At 38.6% G+C, this 19,456-nt stretch overlaps 1 protein-coding gene across 2 annotated transcripts; it reads right to left on the minus strand.

Moving 5' to 3' along the window:
• Positions 1-6,430: 6,430 nt before the first annotated feature.
• LOC148721539 (polyunsaturated fatty acid 5-lipoxygenase-like) lies at positions 6,431-18,807 on the minus strand. 2 transcript variants are annotated; one of them, XM_088736238.1, is made up of 11 exons: positions 18,650-18,807; positions 14,318-14,675; positions 12,982-13,120; positions 12,534-12,643; positions 11,716-11,914; positions 11,291-11,397; positions 10,720-10,974; positions 10,233-10,339; positions 8,807-8,909; positions 8,083-8,301; positions 6,431-7,059 (listed from the first exon to the last, which is right to left on the minus strand). In XM_088736238.1, exons 1-11 carry the CDS (start codon positions 18,703-18,705, stop codon positions 6,826-6,828), a joined length of 1,887 nt encoding a protein of 628 aa, XP_088592364.1. In that variant the 5' UTR covers positions 18,706-18,807; the 3' UTR covers positions 6,431-6,825. The 2 variants fall into 2 exon arrangements, with proteins under 2 accessions (XP_088592364.1, XP_088592365.1); XM_088736239.1 differs by lacking the exon at positions 14,318-14,675 and having other exon boundaries at positions 18,650-18,763.
• Positions 18,808-19,456: the final 649 nt, after the last annotated feature.

Raw genomic sequence — 19,456 nt, forward strand, 5'->3', positions numbered from 1 at the left:
AGTTTCGCGTGCTCTGTAAAGCGTGAACGGTGACGACAAACGATCGATCGTCTGTGAACGTCTATCATTGATACTGTTTACCTCCGTCTTCTCACCACTTTCACTTGGGCAATATATTTTAAAAACAAACTTGACTGGCCAAGCCGATTCAACCGTATTCGAGTCACCAAAATATAGTCAGAAATTAATAGGTACACCCCAAGGATGTGGAGACTTTTGTTGGTTTTATTGCCAAAACATGACTGGCATCGAAAGGATAGCATCTACATCTCTATCCAAATACAAAAGCTTAAGTTTTAGCACTTAATTTCCGTTATATGGATTTCTTTCGTTCTTTCGCTAAATTTTATGACCTGCTTACAACCACACCATCATGGACCACGATGAAATGTCAAAGCTGGAAATCAACAACATTTGGCTTAAAATAAAAACTATTGAAGCGTTTTTTCAACCGAGAAAGAAACACTCAATTTTTTACAAATTCATTAGCGATTTCACATCAAGCGCTCGCATATGAACTTAATTTAAGTCCTTTATAAAAGTCAAATCATATCCCATTTCTCTTATTTTGGGCAAACCTTATCTAAAAATACTTTCCTAGAGGTTGCATAAATGATTCGTTGTAGTTTTTCTTTCTTCGAACGTTTCAAGATGTCTCATACGATAAAGTATGATAGGTCTTAAGAGTACTTATTTCAGGCGTTGTTTGAACCATTTCTGTATTTTCGTGAATTTCTAGTTGATTTGATGAATATTAAAGTGTTCCGACACATCACTGATTCGCTTCCGAGATGTATCAGTGATTTTAAACTCTCCAGCCCAAATTTGGTGACTTTACATGTTTCTGTCTGTAATGCTTGCCATGGACACAGTCTGACAGCACCGGCATCGCTGATCTGATCAGAAATCAGACGAAGTGTGGTGACTTAACATGCTTCTGTCTGTAATGCCTGACATAGACTGGCAGCACTGGCATCGGTGATCTGATGAGAAACCAGAAGTAGGGTGGTGAGTTTACATTTTGGTGTCTGTAATGCCTGACATAGACTGACAACACCGGCATCGGTGATCTGATGAGAAACCAGAAGTAGGGTGGTGACTTTACATGCTGGCTTATGTCTGTAATGCCTGACATAGACTGGCAACACTGGCATCGGTAATCTGATGAGAAACCAGAAGTAGGGTGGTGAGTTTACATGTTGGTGTCTGTAATGCCTGACATAGACTGACAACGCCGGCATCGGTGATATATGATTGCCAATCAGATGTAGTGAGGTGAGTTTACATGTTTCTGTCTGTAATGCTTGACATAGATTGACAACACCAGCAACGGTGATCTGATCATCATTCAGACGTAGTGATGTGACATTATATGTTTCTGCCTGTAATGCTTGACCTAGACCGAGAAAACCGGTATCGGTGATCTGATTGGCAGTCTGGCAGAGTTAACGTGGTGACCTTGCATATTGGTGCCTGTAATGCTTGACATAGACAGAGACTGGCAACACTGGCATCAGTGACCATTATTCTTGCTAAGCTCAGTTCCTTTAATTTAGAAACTTTTTATTCATTTTTCGGACAATCTCTCAGCCGCGGACATTATCAGCCGACATACCAGCCGTCCGAAGGGGTTTTCTTACTAAGTATACCATAGAAAACTGTGATTTGGGACCACACGGGCCGAATTTCCAGAGTTTATTGGGTAAAAGTACTTGGTTTGGAGGAAACAAAGAGGACACTTTGAGCGCTGAAAACAACGACAAAGGTTTTATTTGATATCATCAAATTTTATTTTTAAAAATCACCTTAACTAACTGGTTGCTCTGTTTAAAGCCTTCGATCAGAATTCCGCAAACTGCTCGCCGAGAAGGAAAAGTTGCTATCAATCAATCAATCAATCAACTTTATTTAACGAGGGTGACACGTGACAGTGCTTCAACTGAGTAACTAGTGGCCCTCACACTAAATTTGTAAAACAAAGTTAAGTAACAAAATACATGTCGTAAAGAAAAGGAATTATAATAGGACTAACAATAGTAAAAACTATATTACACTTATAAAGATATTCTTATAATGAATATCTACAAACTATAATTACAATAAGAATACAGCTGGGATACGTCGAGCGAGAGGAAGGTTATGAAATGTTGGATTAGCATAAAACTATGAATAAAATTAAGTTTCAGTTACGCTAAAATGATCAACGTCATTGTATTTGGTTAAAAAATGTAATTAAATAGCCTTTCTAGATGAGGTTACACATGTTACTTTCTCAAGGTTAATAGGCAGAGAGTTCCAGAGCCTGGTTGCGGACACGCTAAAACTTCTCCCTCCCTCAGATACACGATTATATCTGGGGCAGACGACGTTTAAGGCACTGTACCGCCCACTGCGTGTGTGTAAATTTGCATTGCATTTAAGAAGGTCATACATGTAGCTGGGGCCGTTTCCTTGAAGGCGCTTAAGGACTAGTGAGCACTTATTGATTTTAGCTTCATCATAAAATGGGAGCCTCCCTAATTTATTGAAATTCATTTTTTAAAATTAATTTATTTGTCAGCTCCCAAAATTACTCGGGCAGCACGTTTTTGCAGCTTGAGGATTCTCGTTAAGTTATCAGCTGAGCAGTTTGACCAGATAGTTGACCCATACAACATTACTTGTTTGATAGTTTCTACCAAGTTTATTAATAATGCTAATCAATGCTATGTTTTTGCTCCAAGAAAATGGTACCGTCAAAGTAATTCAATTTTCATTTAGTTATTACTGAATATATTGTTTAAGTGATAAGAACAAAAACAACTTGCAAAGTGAATGTGCACTCAAGATTTATGACAATCCTCGTTGTTGTCTACGATTTCGGTTTTCACTTGATAGTTTCTGCCAAGTTTAAGCGCTTTTAATTCTTTCTGTAAATTTTAACGGGGATTCCATGAAAGTTTTGATTCAAGCTGAGGCAATGGAAACAAATATGGTTGATGTACCACGAGTAAACAAAACAGCTGGACGTTGTTTTGATCAGTGCCCAAGGCTCGATGTTGTTTTCTTCCGATTTTGCCGCTCTAGTCGCGGTGCGGTCTAGTAATGCTGATACAAAAATTTAAAGTTAAGTTCTCGCAATCAAAATTAATAAGTGGTTAAAATTCTTCAACTGACCCTTGTTAAGCTGAAAAACCTCCGGAAAATTTAAAAACTACTTCCTGGGTTTGCAAACTTAAAAAACTTTTCGTCAAGATTATCAGATCGCAATCCCAGTGGTAGACCAATTCTGGCCACTGTTGCTTTCATTCACCTTACTAATAAAATAATTGCCGTCACGGTCTTCGCCTTTCTGGCAGACAGTTCATTCGGTTTCGGTCATTTTGATTAGTTCATCGCACTTTTTTGACAGTTTCAGTAGAATCAGTCACTTGACCACAAAATAAGATTAAATTTATCATTCTCTGGCAAACTTTAGTCATTTTCATGTCACATAAAAATGCAATAAAAAAAGCACACTTTCTACAGAATAAAGGGGGTAAGTTTCTAAAGAACTGTGGTGTTGCGTCGGTGGAGGTGACAAGGTAATTTGATGTCATCAACTGAGTAGATAATGAAAACTGGTCACCGTGAGGGCTTTAACCCTTTTCCAGCTGGCAAAAGACCCTGTAATTTGGCCATACAAAACTTAAGCTCACTTTGTTTGTCGTTATATGAAGTATCCCTTACAATATTTGCGGTTTTGAGACACCGTGGGCTCAGACTTTGGGGTCACGTGACCTAGATCACCCGCTCGTATTTGGATGTGTTCAAATCGATTCGTTCTCTTACGTTTATAGGAGTTTATCGAACCATTTTCCCTCTACAGAAGCCCTCGGGACAGCATCATTAAGCTGGAATGTGAGTCGAGGCAAACCTCTGAAAGAAAACAGAGGTGAGAGGTGGTTTCATGTAGACTGGACCACCAAAATGCTTTAATTCATGCAAGCTTGGCGAGTTCACAAGTGAAGTCGTGTCTCTGGCCCATCTGTGGATGGCTATCAGGACCTACCAACGCTTTTTGGGCCAGTTTTGAGAGGCAAAAGTCTCGATCGATGTGATATTTTGCTGGTAGGACTGGGTGGCCCGACACGATTCTAATAATTTGTCAGAATGGAAATGTGAGGTGTTGCCTTCTCGAGTTGTGGTGGAATTTCCCAGAACTCTTTTCGGTCATAGATGAGGCAAAGGTTGTGTTTGGGACACTAGCTTTCGTCAAAAGGAAGAACAAGGGCTAGCGGATAAAGTGAGAAGGCATTTTCCAGCCAAACAGCAAGATGTGGCCCTGAGGTGTGTTTTGAATGCAAACTTTTGATTTCTTAAGCAAGTTTTTATCTTAAAAGATCGACACTTTTAGTGTTGCTCATGGAGCAGAATGTTGGATTTTTGGGATTTGTTGTTATATGAACGGTTCACTGCAATGGAAATCGGGAATCATTGTGGCTGTTCTAGGCTGCAATAGGTGTCACATCAGACAGCCTTGCAATGTACACACTTACATAATGTTGTCTCTTAATTTCAACAAGAAACAAATAACAACAGTAGTGGGTGTTATGACTCCCATGTATGCATGGCTTGCGAGAAAGGGTTAAAAACTGACGTTTCGCTCTGCCTTAAAGCCTTTACGGTGGCCAGTTTACATTATCTACTCATTTGATGAAACCAAATTACACACTTTCTATCGGTTTGGTAAACCACGCCGAATGTTGCCAGAAGAACACGAGAAAACTTTGAAAACCAAGAGGCGCAGCCTCTTCTGAAAAAAATGCATTCAATTAAAGAGACCTTTCAGATAGAAACTTAACTATTTCTATAAGAAAGCGTATGGAAGAGAAAACACCGAATAGAGCGAACAAAAGAAACATCATTCCTTTTATCCTCGTCATGAGATCGAACTATCCTCTCTACAAGCAAATGGAGTTTTGGTGCTCGCATACTCGAGTAATTGTTCAGATCATGTCGAGATACTTTCAGTTCTTATTTCCTCCTAAAGAAATAACAATGCAGTTAAATAATTAATTTTGTGTACATTCTTGGGCATATATATGTTTTGGGCTCATTCTAGCGCTGTCTAATGATCGATATAATTAATGGGTACGTACATGTAGAAGTACCATTATAAATAACTTTTAAAATTAACTTCTTTTCTGGCTCAACTCAAGTAGTTGTTGGCCCGAAATTGGATTTTGTGTCTCGCATTTCTACGTGGAATTAAATAAATCAAAATTGCGAAACCTCCATGGTCGACAACAATGACTACATAGATTGGACTAAAAGAACTGTGAATACGTTTTTGATCAGTCCACTTTTCGATTTGCAGTGTGATAAAATCCAAAGATTGTCCTATTTCTTCCGTTCTAATTGAAAGATTGCGATACTGTGTTCGACGCACAAGCGATTGAAAATTGCATTCGTTAAAAATTCCATGAATTTAAAAATCCCTTGTCGCTGTCTGTAATGCGACTCGTGAGAGTTGATGAGCTGGCCGGGTTCTCGATAATGTTTACCTTAAAAAAGACGCGATAAACCTACTGAAATAGAAAGTAAGCGAATTCTTTGCGAAATTGAACCTTCCTTTTGTATAATGGCAATTCTTACCTCGGTGGCTCACGGCCAAACCACTCGATAACAACGCGTTCACGACAAAAGTTAGATCCGGTCGTACAATGAAATGCGCTTCCATTCTGTCTCAGGGGCCGCTAGCAGTGGCTACATTCTTCAGGAATCCACTTGAACATACACCTGAGTTCTTCAAGTCTGTTCTTTCGATGTGTGACTGAAAATGTTTAACTGACTAAGGATTAATCGCAAAATAAAACTTTTCAGAACTTGTTCAGTGACTTTCGCTTTTGAAATTCTGACCTTTCGTCTTCCGCTTTCAACATTGAATGACTCGGCAGGTGACAAAAAAAAAACAAACAAAACGCAAAAGCTATAAATAGCCAGAACGATTTGTTTCAAGGATTGATTTCGAGAGTGAGGCATTGCTAAACAGGCTAAATTCAGCCTCCTCAAATTTCCGTCAATTATGCCAAACGCCTTAGCAGATCAAACAAAATAGAAACTGCCAAAATGGACTGTACCAAGGTGCTGTACACTATAAGGTTTAACATCCCATCCGGACATGTTAGAGAATGGGAAAAAGTATTCCTAAATAGCTCTATTAGAATTACACGGATATTTTATTAAGTGCTTACATGATGCATTTGAAATTCTGGACAGTTACGTAGCTGTTTGTGCCGGATAACTGATGAAATTCGTAATAAAAACTGACAACATCGATAACAAGGGAGAGGGGATTAAAATTTTAAATTGGTTTAAAATTTTCTGATTGCTGAGGGGTAACTGAACGATACTTTAAATTTACGTAACATTTAAGATTATTAAATTTAATTGAAAATTTTAAAAACAGTTGCACACGAAGTGATGGAATTTATTTCGTAAAGGTTACACGAGAAAGCTCTAAATGAAACTAATAGTTTGACATAAAAGTACATCGATCAATCATGATTCCCATCCGAGTGGATGAGTTGCTCCCACCAACATTCCACACCACACAATGACCACACATTTCATTTTCATTTTTCACGATTGACTAAAACACCCTTCAGTAACGCAACTCTACGCATTCTCGTCCTTAGAGCCTGCGATCTTTTAGCTCATAGTATCCATGTACGGCCCTAGCAAAGATTGATCAATGCGTTTACGTACCTAAACGGTTGCGGGCTCTAGAGACGAGAATGGACCCTAAAAGCTACATGTGGATCGCTTCTAAACATGCATGCATACAGACAGTTAGCAAGTGTCTTAGCTTTGAATACCATTCGGTAGCCACCTTGGGATGAAATACGGATAGGTTAGATAGCCATATTTCTCTCGCTTCCGATTGATAAGCTGCATTTTTGGTTGGAGAACTCTCATCAAGAAACAATAGAAGTCATTAACGACCTTGGTCGCTTTGGGGTCTTCAAGTTCATTGCCGTAGTCAAATAAGGAATCGAAGCGGAATGTTCCCAATGAATTAACAAAGCTGGCCTCAATCTATGAATTAAAACGCAAAAAACAGGTCATTCAGCATCATATAATTACTTGTAAGTCTGCTTAAAGAACTGTTGTCATGATAAAAAAAATCGTGAGCGAAATTAACAAATGGTAAACACCACAACGTACACTATTGAGTTATGGATACACGCGGGAGGTTGCTAAGCACGAAAGAAGCGTAAGAGTCGCGCGAGGCGATAGCCGAGAGCGACTCTAGCTTCTTGAGTGCTTAACAAACCTCCCAACTGCATCCATAACTCAATAGTGTACGCTGTGGTTTTTACCATTTGTTTTATAACATAACATTGTTACATTGTAGCTAACGAGTTCCCTCTTAGTTAATAAATCTTACGTGACCAGAAAAAACAAGCGCGCGCGGAAAAATAGTCTTTGCATTTGCTCACGTCAGCAGCATACACCCATGGGCAAATGGGGGACGCTAAATCGACCAATCAGAGCGCGCGCTTTACTTTGGTTATGTTATAAAATAATTTAGTGAAGCATGATTGTTCCCAAAATTGTCTCATATCAACACTTAACAAACTAATCGAGTCCGAAAAATTGCAGAGAAGGGGAAAAGTGGCTTTGTTGAAGATCCTGATCATTGGAATTTACTGGATTTTCATTTTAAAAATTTAGGCTAAGACATGTTCTTATTCGCACTTGAAATTAAGACAAGGACTTCGATTACTGAATAACGACCCTCTTTAATACGACCAAATTGTCGTTCCCGACCGAATTCAATCGACTCAGTCTATTCTTTATTTCAAAACCGTAGAGCAAGTAATAAGCAGATCTATTATTGCATTGTCGTCATCCTCATTACCATATCGCTTCCTGAGCCGCTATGAGTTGCACCACAAGTCCCTGACATCTGGGGATACAGCATCAATGCAAGGATCCAGAAACAAATCAAATTTTCTGAACTGACATTATTATTTAACCAGCGCTGAATTTCCTTACCATTAATGTCTCAAATACCCTTTCCTCTCAACTCTAAATAAAGCTTGGGCAAAAACTTACTGCTGAGGTAGCTCTGTTTGGCAAGCGGTAGACCGAGAATTCTCCATCGGCGACTCTGCTATCGTTATAGAGTTTTGTTGGCAGATTGGGAACGAACGCAGCGTAATCTGACAGCTGGTAGTTGACAGCCGCATGTGCAATCGTCAAGTGTGAGATAATGCGACTCACAATCTCGCAGAGCTCTTGTTTTGATCTAATAGTGGATGGTAAACCTTGAATCTGAGGAATGAAACAAATACTGATTATGAATAATGTTTCCAAAATACAGCAGACATATTCAGTAATGCACAGTAAAGTCAGGTGCGGAACGGAAACGCTAAGTAGCAGAATTCAGGGCAGCCTAAGTGCAGTTACAGTAGCTTAATAGGCAAGATGTTTAAATATCACTTCTACTGAAAAGTGCGTCAATGTCTATATTTAACAATTATTCCACAAGCGCGCGTTGGATATGAGATGATGGATAGCCAACAAGGCGTGAAGCGCCGAGTTGGCTATAATCATCTCATATCCAACAAACGCGAGTGGAATAATTGTTTTATTAAAAAAAAAATGCTCCTAAGATATTAGACAAATCTTCTCGACTTTATTTTATAAGAAGAAAGCGGATGTTACAATGTACAGATATTAGATTATAGTATATTGGCTCATAAACCATAACGGCTAAGCCAATAAAAAGTCTTGAATTGCATTATCCAATGATCTAGTTTTTAATAATGGTATTTACCCGTCCAATTCCACCATTGGGTCCCGTTCCTTCTGCTGATACTTCATTGACGTAAGCTTGAAGTTCTTCATCTCTGACTACGTCTTCTTCATCTCTGTAATACCTAAAGAAATGACATAGTATCACCACAATCATTCACGACAAGAAAAAGAGTTGAGCTTCTAGTTCCCCGATGGTTCCAACGACGCAGTTACAGAGAACTGATTTGTTAGTTAGGCCATGTCCTACAGCTATAAGTAACAAGCAGCACGGCAAACTACTAAGATTAGCAAAAAGCGAAAGCATCAGTCATACGAGTAAACTTGAATAAAGGTGGCTACTACTAGTTTTCTCGCGCCGGGAACAGGTCACTCTTGCGTCACGCGCGAGAGAAAAGTGCGAAAGAAGCGCGAGATTAAAATACGAAAATTCAAAACAAAGATGGCGGCGCGAGGCTTTTTCTACTTTTGTAAGAAGTTCACCTAACAGCGTGTATTTGATGTGTTGAACGGTCACTGCGTATGCAGGAGACAGAAATGAAGATAAAGAAGACGATTCTCGGACTTGAGACATAAAGGTTACTTCACATCTAAACGAAATATCCAACCGATACGATATCTTGCGACGGCAAAAAAAGGAGAACTCAAGTGAGGTATAATCTGCCTGAAGTAGAAGAAGACTGAAACTTCAAGGAAAATAATATAACATAGCCAGAAGTTGTGAGTAGGTCCTTTAAGATGAGCCTGGGAGGCTGTCTTTGACGGCTGTTTAATGCTATTTTCTAAGCAGTAAACGTCTGTAAGGTGTTCGCGCGAACACACGCGATAGTTAGCGGTAGCTATAACAGATCATGAGCAAATGTCGATCCTACAAAATCCAGATTTTTAACTGCGCGACTACGCGCGTGGGAATTGCTAAACTCACGAAAGCTATTGCATGAAAACAAGTCCGGTGACCCTTTCTTTTTATAATTCCAATATGATAATAGCGTTGAAAGGAATCATAAGAAAAAAAATAGAAAATTCTACTGAAGGACATTTGCGATGCGTGAAAATTGCCTTTTTCTAGATTTTCTGAAATTCCCCTCCGTATAATTTTTTTAAAATCTTTGAGCAAATTCCTTTTCAAGTGCTGAAAGCAATCACTAAAAATAACCATTTGAAAGCGTTGCCATGAAAACTGCTAGTGACCAAATGACACTTATTTTTGGATAGCCAATGATTATATAATTCAACCCTGTAGAAGTGTTCAACTGTCCATGGTCAGTCTTTTTGTTGTGTTCTTTCAAAGTTACAAACCATCAAAAAGATGAAAACTGGTACCAGCCACCTTAAAAAGATGTTAAGTTTTGAGCTCAATTATCAAATACAGCTGAAAAAACACAGATTCTAGTTAAATCTTTAGTCACCTTTAAATGTCTTAGAGAAAATTTAATGATTTCACTTACAAGTCTACGTAGCGTTTCACCATCCGTTCGATGACAACTAGGATTTTCAAACCATCGTCACGATAAGGAAAGTAAGGTAGTAGGTATCGGTTTGCAACTCCTCGTTTCTTGTAAATGACGATAAAAGACAAAATCCATAAGCCATTCCAGGCAAGAAAGACTCAAAAGCAAGCATCGATATACTGTACTTAAAAAGACGCGTTCAGACAGACCGACAAGATGGTCGTCGGACAGACAGATCATAGCCAGATGGACAAATAGACAAACATTCAGACAAGTAGGTACATAGATAAAGAGATGAACAGACAGACAGATCATAGCCAGATGGACAAATAGACAAACATTCAGACAAGTAGGTACATAGATAAAGAGATGAACAGACAGACAGATAAACAGCCAGAAATACAGACCGACGAACAGAGAGAAAAAGAAGAATTATCTGATTTTTTTTCGCAATTGGGATAACAGTGAGTAGCGAGGCCTTTACCTTAATGTTACTTCTGAAATCTGTGACTTCCCAAGTCGAAAATTCATGGGCATCACGGAGAAGTCTGTTAGCTCCGTCGTTTCCGTAAGCAAAGAGAAGATCCATAAATTTAAACTCGTCAACCAACGATGGGGCTCCGAACGTATTGGGGACAATCACTTCACGACAGTGATACTTAAGCATTTGGTTCAGCGGATGAGTGGGTGGTAGGGTCCTTTTTAAGGAGATACAGAATGGCTCTATGAAAAAGTGCACCTGAAAATCAGTAATGTAGAAAGAAATAGTTAATATTTTCCGTTGAAGATTTCTTCCCGCTCATAAAAGTATAAGAGCCTCTACAGTAAATATTCTGCCCTTTCGATGATATCCTTGCTTCTCGTTCTTTCGATTTACAATGCCAGGTTTCTTTAATCTCTGTATTTAGTTCCCGCTCATTTCCATTCCCGTCAGAAGAGCAATGCAATTGGGTGCATAAAACGTAATGAATTACTGGCGGAGATTATGATGATTACTTAATAAATCTATCAAAAGATAAAAGAAACTTACTTCTAAGCATAAAGTAATGTCATACCTTGGCAAGGTGCTCAACGATTTGTGAATATCCCAGATCAGTAATCTGAACATTCAGTTTTGCAATCATCCAGTTGTCCCCACTCTCTGGAGTGTAAACTTCTGAGTCTGGAGGAGGGAACGTTTTACAGAGTGTATGAATGATTAATATTCGAATCTTATTTTCTGTTCTCCGAATGTACTAATTTGGATGATTGTCTCAGTTTAAAATGGTTAGGCTTTATTTAGAAAGAATTTTGCCTTCCTGAACATTAAACGATGAAACTGCTGCCGTGTTTGGTTTTATTTTACGAAAATCGACAGGGCGTAAAAAGAAAGTAAATCAATTAATAGGTTTAGATAATCAATAAAATATTCGTTGTCAAAAAATATTGGTAAAAACTACTACACAAGAATAAGGTCTAAGTGTATGTAATTTCAACTTACCTGGTGTATAGTCCATTTGTATGGCCACAGGAACAAGTTCATTTTTTCTCCAACCAACCTTCTTCGATACGAACAAGGCGATAGGAGATAGAAAGTTCCACATCTTCCTTTCTGGATTATGGTCTGTAAGGTCCGGTGAACGAGGCATGTCATCACATAGCTCATAACGAAGAGCGTAGATGCGACCAAGCGCTATGGCCTGAAATACAAGGTCGCATTTCAATTGAATCAACTGCTTTCATCGTTTGCAGATAAAGCTGTACGATAATTTTCTGACTGAAAATCTAGATATATTTCATTTTAAATTTAGCAACTGTGGAGCAAGAAAATCGGGAAGTGAAAAATTCTGCTTAACAAGGTAAGATTGTTTCATAACAAAATGTTAGAAAGTCTAAGAAGTATTTCACCAAACTTGGCATTTCTTAGGACATATGTTATTCTCTTTCCGCAATCGTTGTGGAAGTGAAATCTCGAGGCTGCTTTATTCAAAGATTTGGAACAAAAGCAGAGGGAAATGCCATAAATGTGTTTAGCATAAGAAGGTCTTGCCTTGAGAAAGAGACCTTATTCATTTGCCACGAGGACATAGTTTGAGTCTCCCCATGAGGAATTTAAAACATGCGTTCTGATGTTTTATCACTTAGCTGCAGAGGACTTGTGGCTAAGCTAAGTGAAAATCTGGTATGCTCAGAAAAAATTATTTTTGCAGCTGGGCTTCGAACAAAAAAAGGTGTTATTCTTTTGTCGCGGGCGTGGAAAAATGCCTTTTATCCTGGAAACGTAACAAAAGGTTTTCGAAATGCATCTTGAAAGCTTACTTTATTCAGCGAATATCTTGACTTCGTAGCCTTTTTCACAGCACCATTCCAGTCAAATTCAGGGTTCAGCGTTTCTTTCAATTCGTTCCAATCCAGTCCAACTGCTGATCCTGTTGAAAAGTTATAAAAATTGGCGATTGGTATGACCAGCAAAGAACTACCGTGACAGCAACAAGTGTTCACTACAAAAAGTTCACTTCTTTGCGGAAAAATTCGACTCTGGCTTAACATGACTTTCACAATACGCGCCTTTGCTTATAGAAGAAAAACGCTTTTATGATAACGTCTATTGGCAGCATTTCTAGCATCAGTCAAGTCTAGATCCAGCATCCTTGGGAAGATCCAATTTTGAGATCCCAAGCCCGCTTCTACAATTTTCCACTCCACTCTTCATCCCCCAATGCAAATATTCTCGTCGTAGTATAGAGCAAGATACAAACTAGCTTACCCTTCCCGTGAATGGTGACTCTTTTGAGTGACATGGGGTTAGGACCGGCAAAACGCTGCTGAGTGAAAAATTTGTCACTTATCCATTCTGTTTTGTCGTTGATAAAAGCCTCGTGTCTGGACGGAAGCCTCACATACTCCTGAAAACATAATCAGTAAAGTTACACGTCGCAAAGTTGAGTTTGGATGACTGAGATGTCGTCTGCCAACCAGTGTTAAAGGGAACAGTAAGCGCATTCAGAAAAATTTTAGATAAGGCGATCTCACTGGGCTCGCACTTAACACATCATTCCTGAAGAGAAAAATACCGCATATAACCTAGGTAGGAAAGGGCGCTTTCGCTCCAAAGTTAATACCCAACACTTCAAATCCACGTTTGTAATAGGTTAATTTTTAAGTACGGTTTAGTTTAGTTCAATATATTTTAACATACAGTATGTGTTTTCATCCTTTGAACTGACATTAATTAAGACTATATTATTATAATCGCAGAGAAATCAACTGAATGCTACATTCTAATCAAGCAGCACAGGGCGAAAACCGTAACCTGTGAGCCATGGAGTAATTACAATTATTATTATTATTATTAGTATTATTAATAATAATATTATTATTATTATATTATACATCTTCACCTTCGGATACCTTCTGTCAGATTTACTGGTTGAGTCTGAACTCAACCAGTAAATTATTATTATTATTATTATTATTAATATTATTATTATTATATTATACATCTTCACCTTCGGATACCTTCTGTCAGATTTACTGGTTGAGTCTGAACTCAACCAGTAAATTATTATTATTATTATTATTATTAATATTATTATTATTATATTATACATCTTCACCTTCGGATACCTTCTGTCAGATTTACTGGTTGAGTCTGAACTCAACCTAAATCCTTCCTTGAGGGAAGGGAAGTAAAGGAAAGGGGATGGGGGTACAGAGAGATTTACAATAAATTAGGCTCATCCAAATTTTTAAGAGGGTAAGTTTCTGAAGAAACTGTGGTGGTGCGTCGGCGGAAGTAACAAGGTAAGCCCTTCGTCATTCGCTCTGACGAAGGGCTAACGCTCGAAACGTCATCTTTGAAACTCTTTACGGTGGCCAATTTACATTATCAACTCAGTCGATAAAACCAAAATTACCTCATTTAAATTTCGATGAAACACAGGATAAGTAAGCTAGAGTTCAGGCTTAATCACAACATAGGGGAATTTCTTTAGTTTATACTCTGGTTATGGTAACTGTAATTTACATGGTCAAATTCAAGGGCTTTCTTAAATCATCAATGATAGGTTGGAAAGGAGTAACAGTAAAATTTCTGAGTTTACCCCAATTATTGGTTCCAGGCCCGTCTGGAAAAACTCTGATAGAGCCAGGTATTCCGACATGTGATTAATTTCGCTTTGTTCTGCGGTCAAGTTTTCATACACTTCGCGAAGAGAGTTACTGGCTCGTGTCATTAGCACATATGCCGTGGTGTAATATGCCATGAAAGGATCCTTCAGAGCAACCGCTCCCAGTTCCTGTGCCGTCATATTCAACAGTGCGAACCCGTGAACAGCTGGGTCATATTTGTATGTGTAGGTCTCCTGGTTCTTGGCAAGAGAAGCTCTCCTCAGTAACATACAGGCAGGCGAGCTGACATGCTGAGGAAGGGAGACTTCACAACGCGTTGCTGATGCATGTCTACAGTTTAAGAATAAAATAATCAATCGACAAAATCTGGTATTATTTCGATGGTCACCGTGTGCTAATGCATAAATATCTCAGGCCTTTTCCTTTTGCGCAAGATAATTTCATTTGCAGAGACACAACAGAAGAGTCAAGAACTTAGTCCGAGCACCCGTGTCTAACAAAGTTTCAAATTCGGAGGCTCACGTTGTCAGCGGGCTAGTCAATAGGGAGTTTAAGCAAATCACTACGGCTGGCGCTGCTACGGCTACCGGAAGTAAAATTGTCCAGAAACGAGTCATTGCGCATGTCAGTGGTTCCCATCCAGCCGTAGCGGGAAATCCTTCTACGCGAGTGGGAAGGTTTCGGCGTAGTCTGTGGTACGTGAAGTTATCTCGCTTCTTTCTTCGCTTTATACATTCTCCTGAGCAATTTTAACTATTGAAATACACTTAACATCTTTAAAAATAGTTTGTCGGGAATATTTATCAAGCTTGCTGTCCCTTACCGAGTGAATCTGCCTTTATTTTTGCAACCGGGTTTGTCGAAGGATCGAGGCAGTGTGCACATGGAGAACGCAGCGAACGCAAGGAGAAATGCGTAAGTAGAAAGTCTAACTTTTCCTTTTCAAACCTCAAAGACTACTTGAAATTCAAATAGCTGAAGCCGAGGAATGACGAGGGTTATGAGGGACCGTGTAGAAACTTTGCTTTGGTGTTTATATGCTCCAAACTCAGTGGCAATTTTACGACACGTAAGCTTAAATATTTTAATTCACTTATTCACTGTGCACAGGATCGTTTACAATTTTTTTTTCCAAACGTTGGAATCCCTCGTCCCTTTGAACGAAGTCATTTTGATTTTTTAGACGTGCAAAACCTACCGCGAAGACGCTTAATTTATTGATTTTAAACTTCTCAGCCGTACTAGGTTTGTAGTTCGCGTTGCTTAAGTTGAATTTTGGCGGGCTACGGCGACGTACTCTCCCCAAGCCTCGTCAACCGCGATAGCCTTAGCAGCGCCAGCCGTAGTGATTTGCTTAAACTCCCTAATCACAGCTAAGCCGGTCAAACCGTTACTGCAGTGAAGGCATGCCCCAAGCTGGTCTACAATTCTTAAATTAAATATTGATAATAATGATTTTGATAATAATGATAATTATTATTACTTTTATTATGACTGTTATTATAACTATAACAATATAAAGACTTTTTCCGTCACACAGATGTCCATGGAGCGAAGTTTAGATCTGCTGGCCAAGTGCGGCTTTAAAGTTGGTTTGATGGGAGCTTGTTTAAACAATAACAAAGCCAGAAAATTTAGACATAAATATATATATATATCTTATTAGACGTTTTGTTGTGTAGTATCGCTGAGTATTTTACGAGTTGTGCTGTATTTTGACGAGCCCTACGGGCTCGTCAAAATACAAATAACGAGTAAAAATACTCAGCGATACTACACAACAAAACGGCTAACAAGTTATTATTATCCAACACGCCAATCTGTTATTTCAGTGCGGGCGAATTTCACGGATATTTATTTACGGGGAGTGCGTGACAGAAGTATGCGAAGCGGAACGGAATTGCCGCGTTGTCGTGTTGCTATTTCTATTTTCTTCAATAAATGAAGAAATTTCCAGGTCGTCTAGCTGTTTTTCTTCGTTCAATTCATCTCATAAACTTGGATGTATATTTGCCAACCATTCTGACTCTTCGTCGTCGGAAATATGATTCAAATTGTCCGACATTTTCTTTTTCGTAACTACAATTCAATTCTTCGCTTGTGCGATGCGAGAAAACCTGTTTAACCGATATTCTAGAGTACAAATACCGCATGATATTTGTACTCGTCTATGGCGTTATTTGTACTCTACGAGGTGTAGTTGGATGATAAGATTAATTATTTTGTTTTGCGTTACGTTAAAGGCAGTCGCCTCTCTGAGGTTCTGTCTGATCATTTGAAAACTGCTCTTAAAAGTTCCATTTAAAAGACGCCCCTTTCCCTTTAAAAAGAGAGCAATGAACTGGAAAATTCACCAGCGCGAACAATAACTATTAACTGTCTCTAGTATTTTACTTAATCCTGTTGTAGGTTTCTTCTGCTTAGCATTTAATGATTCAAAATTTTATCAAGCGCCCTGTGACAGGTCTGCAATGTTAAGACTTTTTCTGTCACATGATGTCCGTGGAGCTTTTCGAGACCGATGTTTTTTACTTATTATTTGCGAAGTTTAGATCTGCTGGCCAAGTCCAGCTTTAAAGTTGGTTTGATGGGAGTTTGTTTAAACAATAACAAAGCCAGACAACAACACTGGTAGCTACGTTTCCTACTGTTTACGAGAAGTGCGTGGTTCTTTAACTTCCCTTGCTAACCAGTACAGAGATGATGCATAAAGAAGACAGCCCTGAGTGTCGGTGGGTTCTGGGGCTTAAACCCTCCTCCTACTCACCCACGGTAGTCCTGTGCTCTACAAACATGACCTGGCAAGGCGTGGTCTTACACTTATCGTGCGTGAAATTATGCAGCGACTCGATCATTTCATTTCGTTATTGAGTCGAACACCTCAGTTCAATGACCAATTTTCTCTCTTATCTCATGTAATCTTATCTTTATATCGCAAGTGATATTGACGGCGCGTTGAATTGTACGCCTTTTTGACCTTGTAAAGCTCTCAAACTATTTCACCTGTTCAGATGCACAATATCAACTACAGCGTTGCAGCGTGTATGGTTAAAAAGCCATTACGCTAAATGTAACTTAATTAAAGACGTCAAATAAATGATCTTTGAAAGAAAACTGAGAAAAGTAATGAAAAAAAAATTCCTTTGGTGGATAGACAGTACACCAGATTTCCAGTCAAATGGTGATAGTATGGTATCTAGGGGTTAGTTGAAGCTGTCATTTTCAAATTGTGGCTTATGACTCTTAAAAGTAAAGTTCCGTTATACTGAAAACGAGAAATGTTTCTTTTTAATCGTTTTGGAAAATTTAGACATAAATATGATTACTTATTTTGTTTTGCGTTAAAGGCAGTCGCCTCTATGAGGTTCTGTCTGATCATTTGAAAACTGCTCTTAAAAGTTCAATTCAAAAGACGCCCTTTTCCCTTCAAAACGAAAGCAATGAACTGGAAAATTCACGAGCGTGAACAACAACTATTGAATTTCTCTAGTATTTTAGTTAATCCTGTTGTGGGTTTTTCCTGCTTAGCATTTAATCATTCGAGTATTTTATCAATCGCCCTGTGAGAGGTCAGCAACTTGCCGCACCCTGAGAGAAGGCCGCGTGTAAACAAACGACTGCACCACTCAAATGTGGGCAATAAAATGGAAATTTATCATCTTTAGGCTGAAATTTAACGTTAGATGCCTCGACCACTGCCATTGTAAGTACTAACTTTCCGATTCGCTTCGACGCTGTCAAATATTCCGCCTTTTGAAGATTTCAATAGAATAAGTAACCCACGTCCTTTGACTTAACAATGAACATAGAAAAAAAGACCAGAATTGCATTGCATTCAACACTTTTCATAATCACTTCAAACTTTCTGCGTTGCTGTAAACTACATTGAAAATGTTTGCACAAAAACGTTTACTCTGAATGACGCCTAATGTTCGCCCACCAGCTTATAGAAAAACACTAGAGCGTGTCATTTCGAGTGTTGTTAGAATCTGTTTATTCAGTAACCAGTTCGAAATAGCTTGAAGCCATAAGATTTCACTTTCATAGCTTATGACAGCCTTAAATAATGTAACTCTTTTGCAATGATAAACTTATTGGAAAGCAAAAACAGAAAGGACAAATTAAACCACCCAAAAACACTAATTCAACATAACAACAGATCTGATAAGCCCTCATGACAGCGGATGGGATTCCTTTGAAAATTACAATGACCTCGTTAGTTTAATTCCCAATCTGCATTAGGTGCTGCGCACAACATTAAACACTATCATCAAAATACGGCAAAGAGTAAGATATTTCTGTACCTCGATGCTGCAACAATGCCTCCAATTAATGTGACCAGAAAAGTCAAAAAATTCATTTCTGCGTTTCAAAAAAGAGAGGTCTTCTATATGTACGGTATCAGCAGATTGCTTCGAGACGTTTACTTAATAGTGTTTTCAGGCTCGTGTGGCGTTCTTTATATAGGTGTTTCAGTTTGTATGTCTTTAATTATTCAAATTCATAACAAAGATAAGCCGAAAATTCTATACTAATTGTTGGCACAAATAGACAATATCTACTCGAAAGCATTGTCATATTGATTCTGTTTGGTAGATAATTGAGTGGGATATATGCATTTTAAAATCACGTCCTCATCCTACAAGTTGAAGTTATTTGCACATGACTGCGCAATTCGAGATGCAAAGTTAGTTTTCCATTTGACTGCATTTCGAGTGTTAAAGAGAGATGTTGAATGCTCATCTGCAAAATAAGCGTCCTTGATGTTGGTCATGAAGGGAAAAAGGCGAGAGAAATTTAAGAACGTGTCCGGAAAAACATACAAGTCGTTTTTCTTCTTAGGTCTGTACTAGTTACGTGCTAGCGTACATAGACCTCCTCGACCTCCTGACCTTACCGAAGACTCGCAAACCAATATTTTTCTCACTTTGCATCAAAATTCCACTCGATGGAAGTTGATTTGATTGGTTTCATTAGCTAATCCTGGAACTGGGTTTAGTTGTTGCTCAAAAGAGCCGGTGCGATCGCAGAAGAGAACAAGTTGAGTTTGAAAATCTTGAGTTTAATATACCATATGAACAGTCCATTTCAGGCGGCGTGAATTTTTTAAT

This window comes from Stylophora pistillata, chromosome 10 (genome assembly GCF_964205215.1).
Source record: "Stylophora pistillata chromosome 10, jaStyPist1.2, whole genome shotgun sequence".
Classification (NCBI taxonomy): domain Eukaryota; kingdom Metazoa; phylum Cnidaria; class Anthozoa; order Scleractinia; family Pocilloporidae; genus Stylophora; species Stylophora pistillata.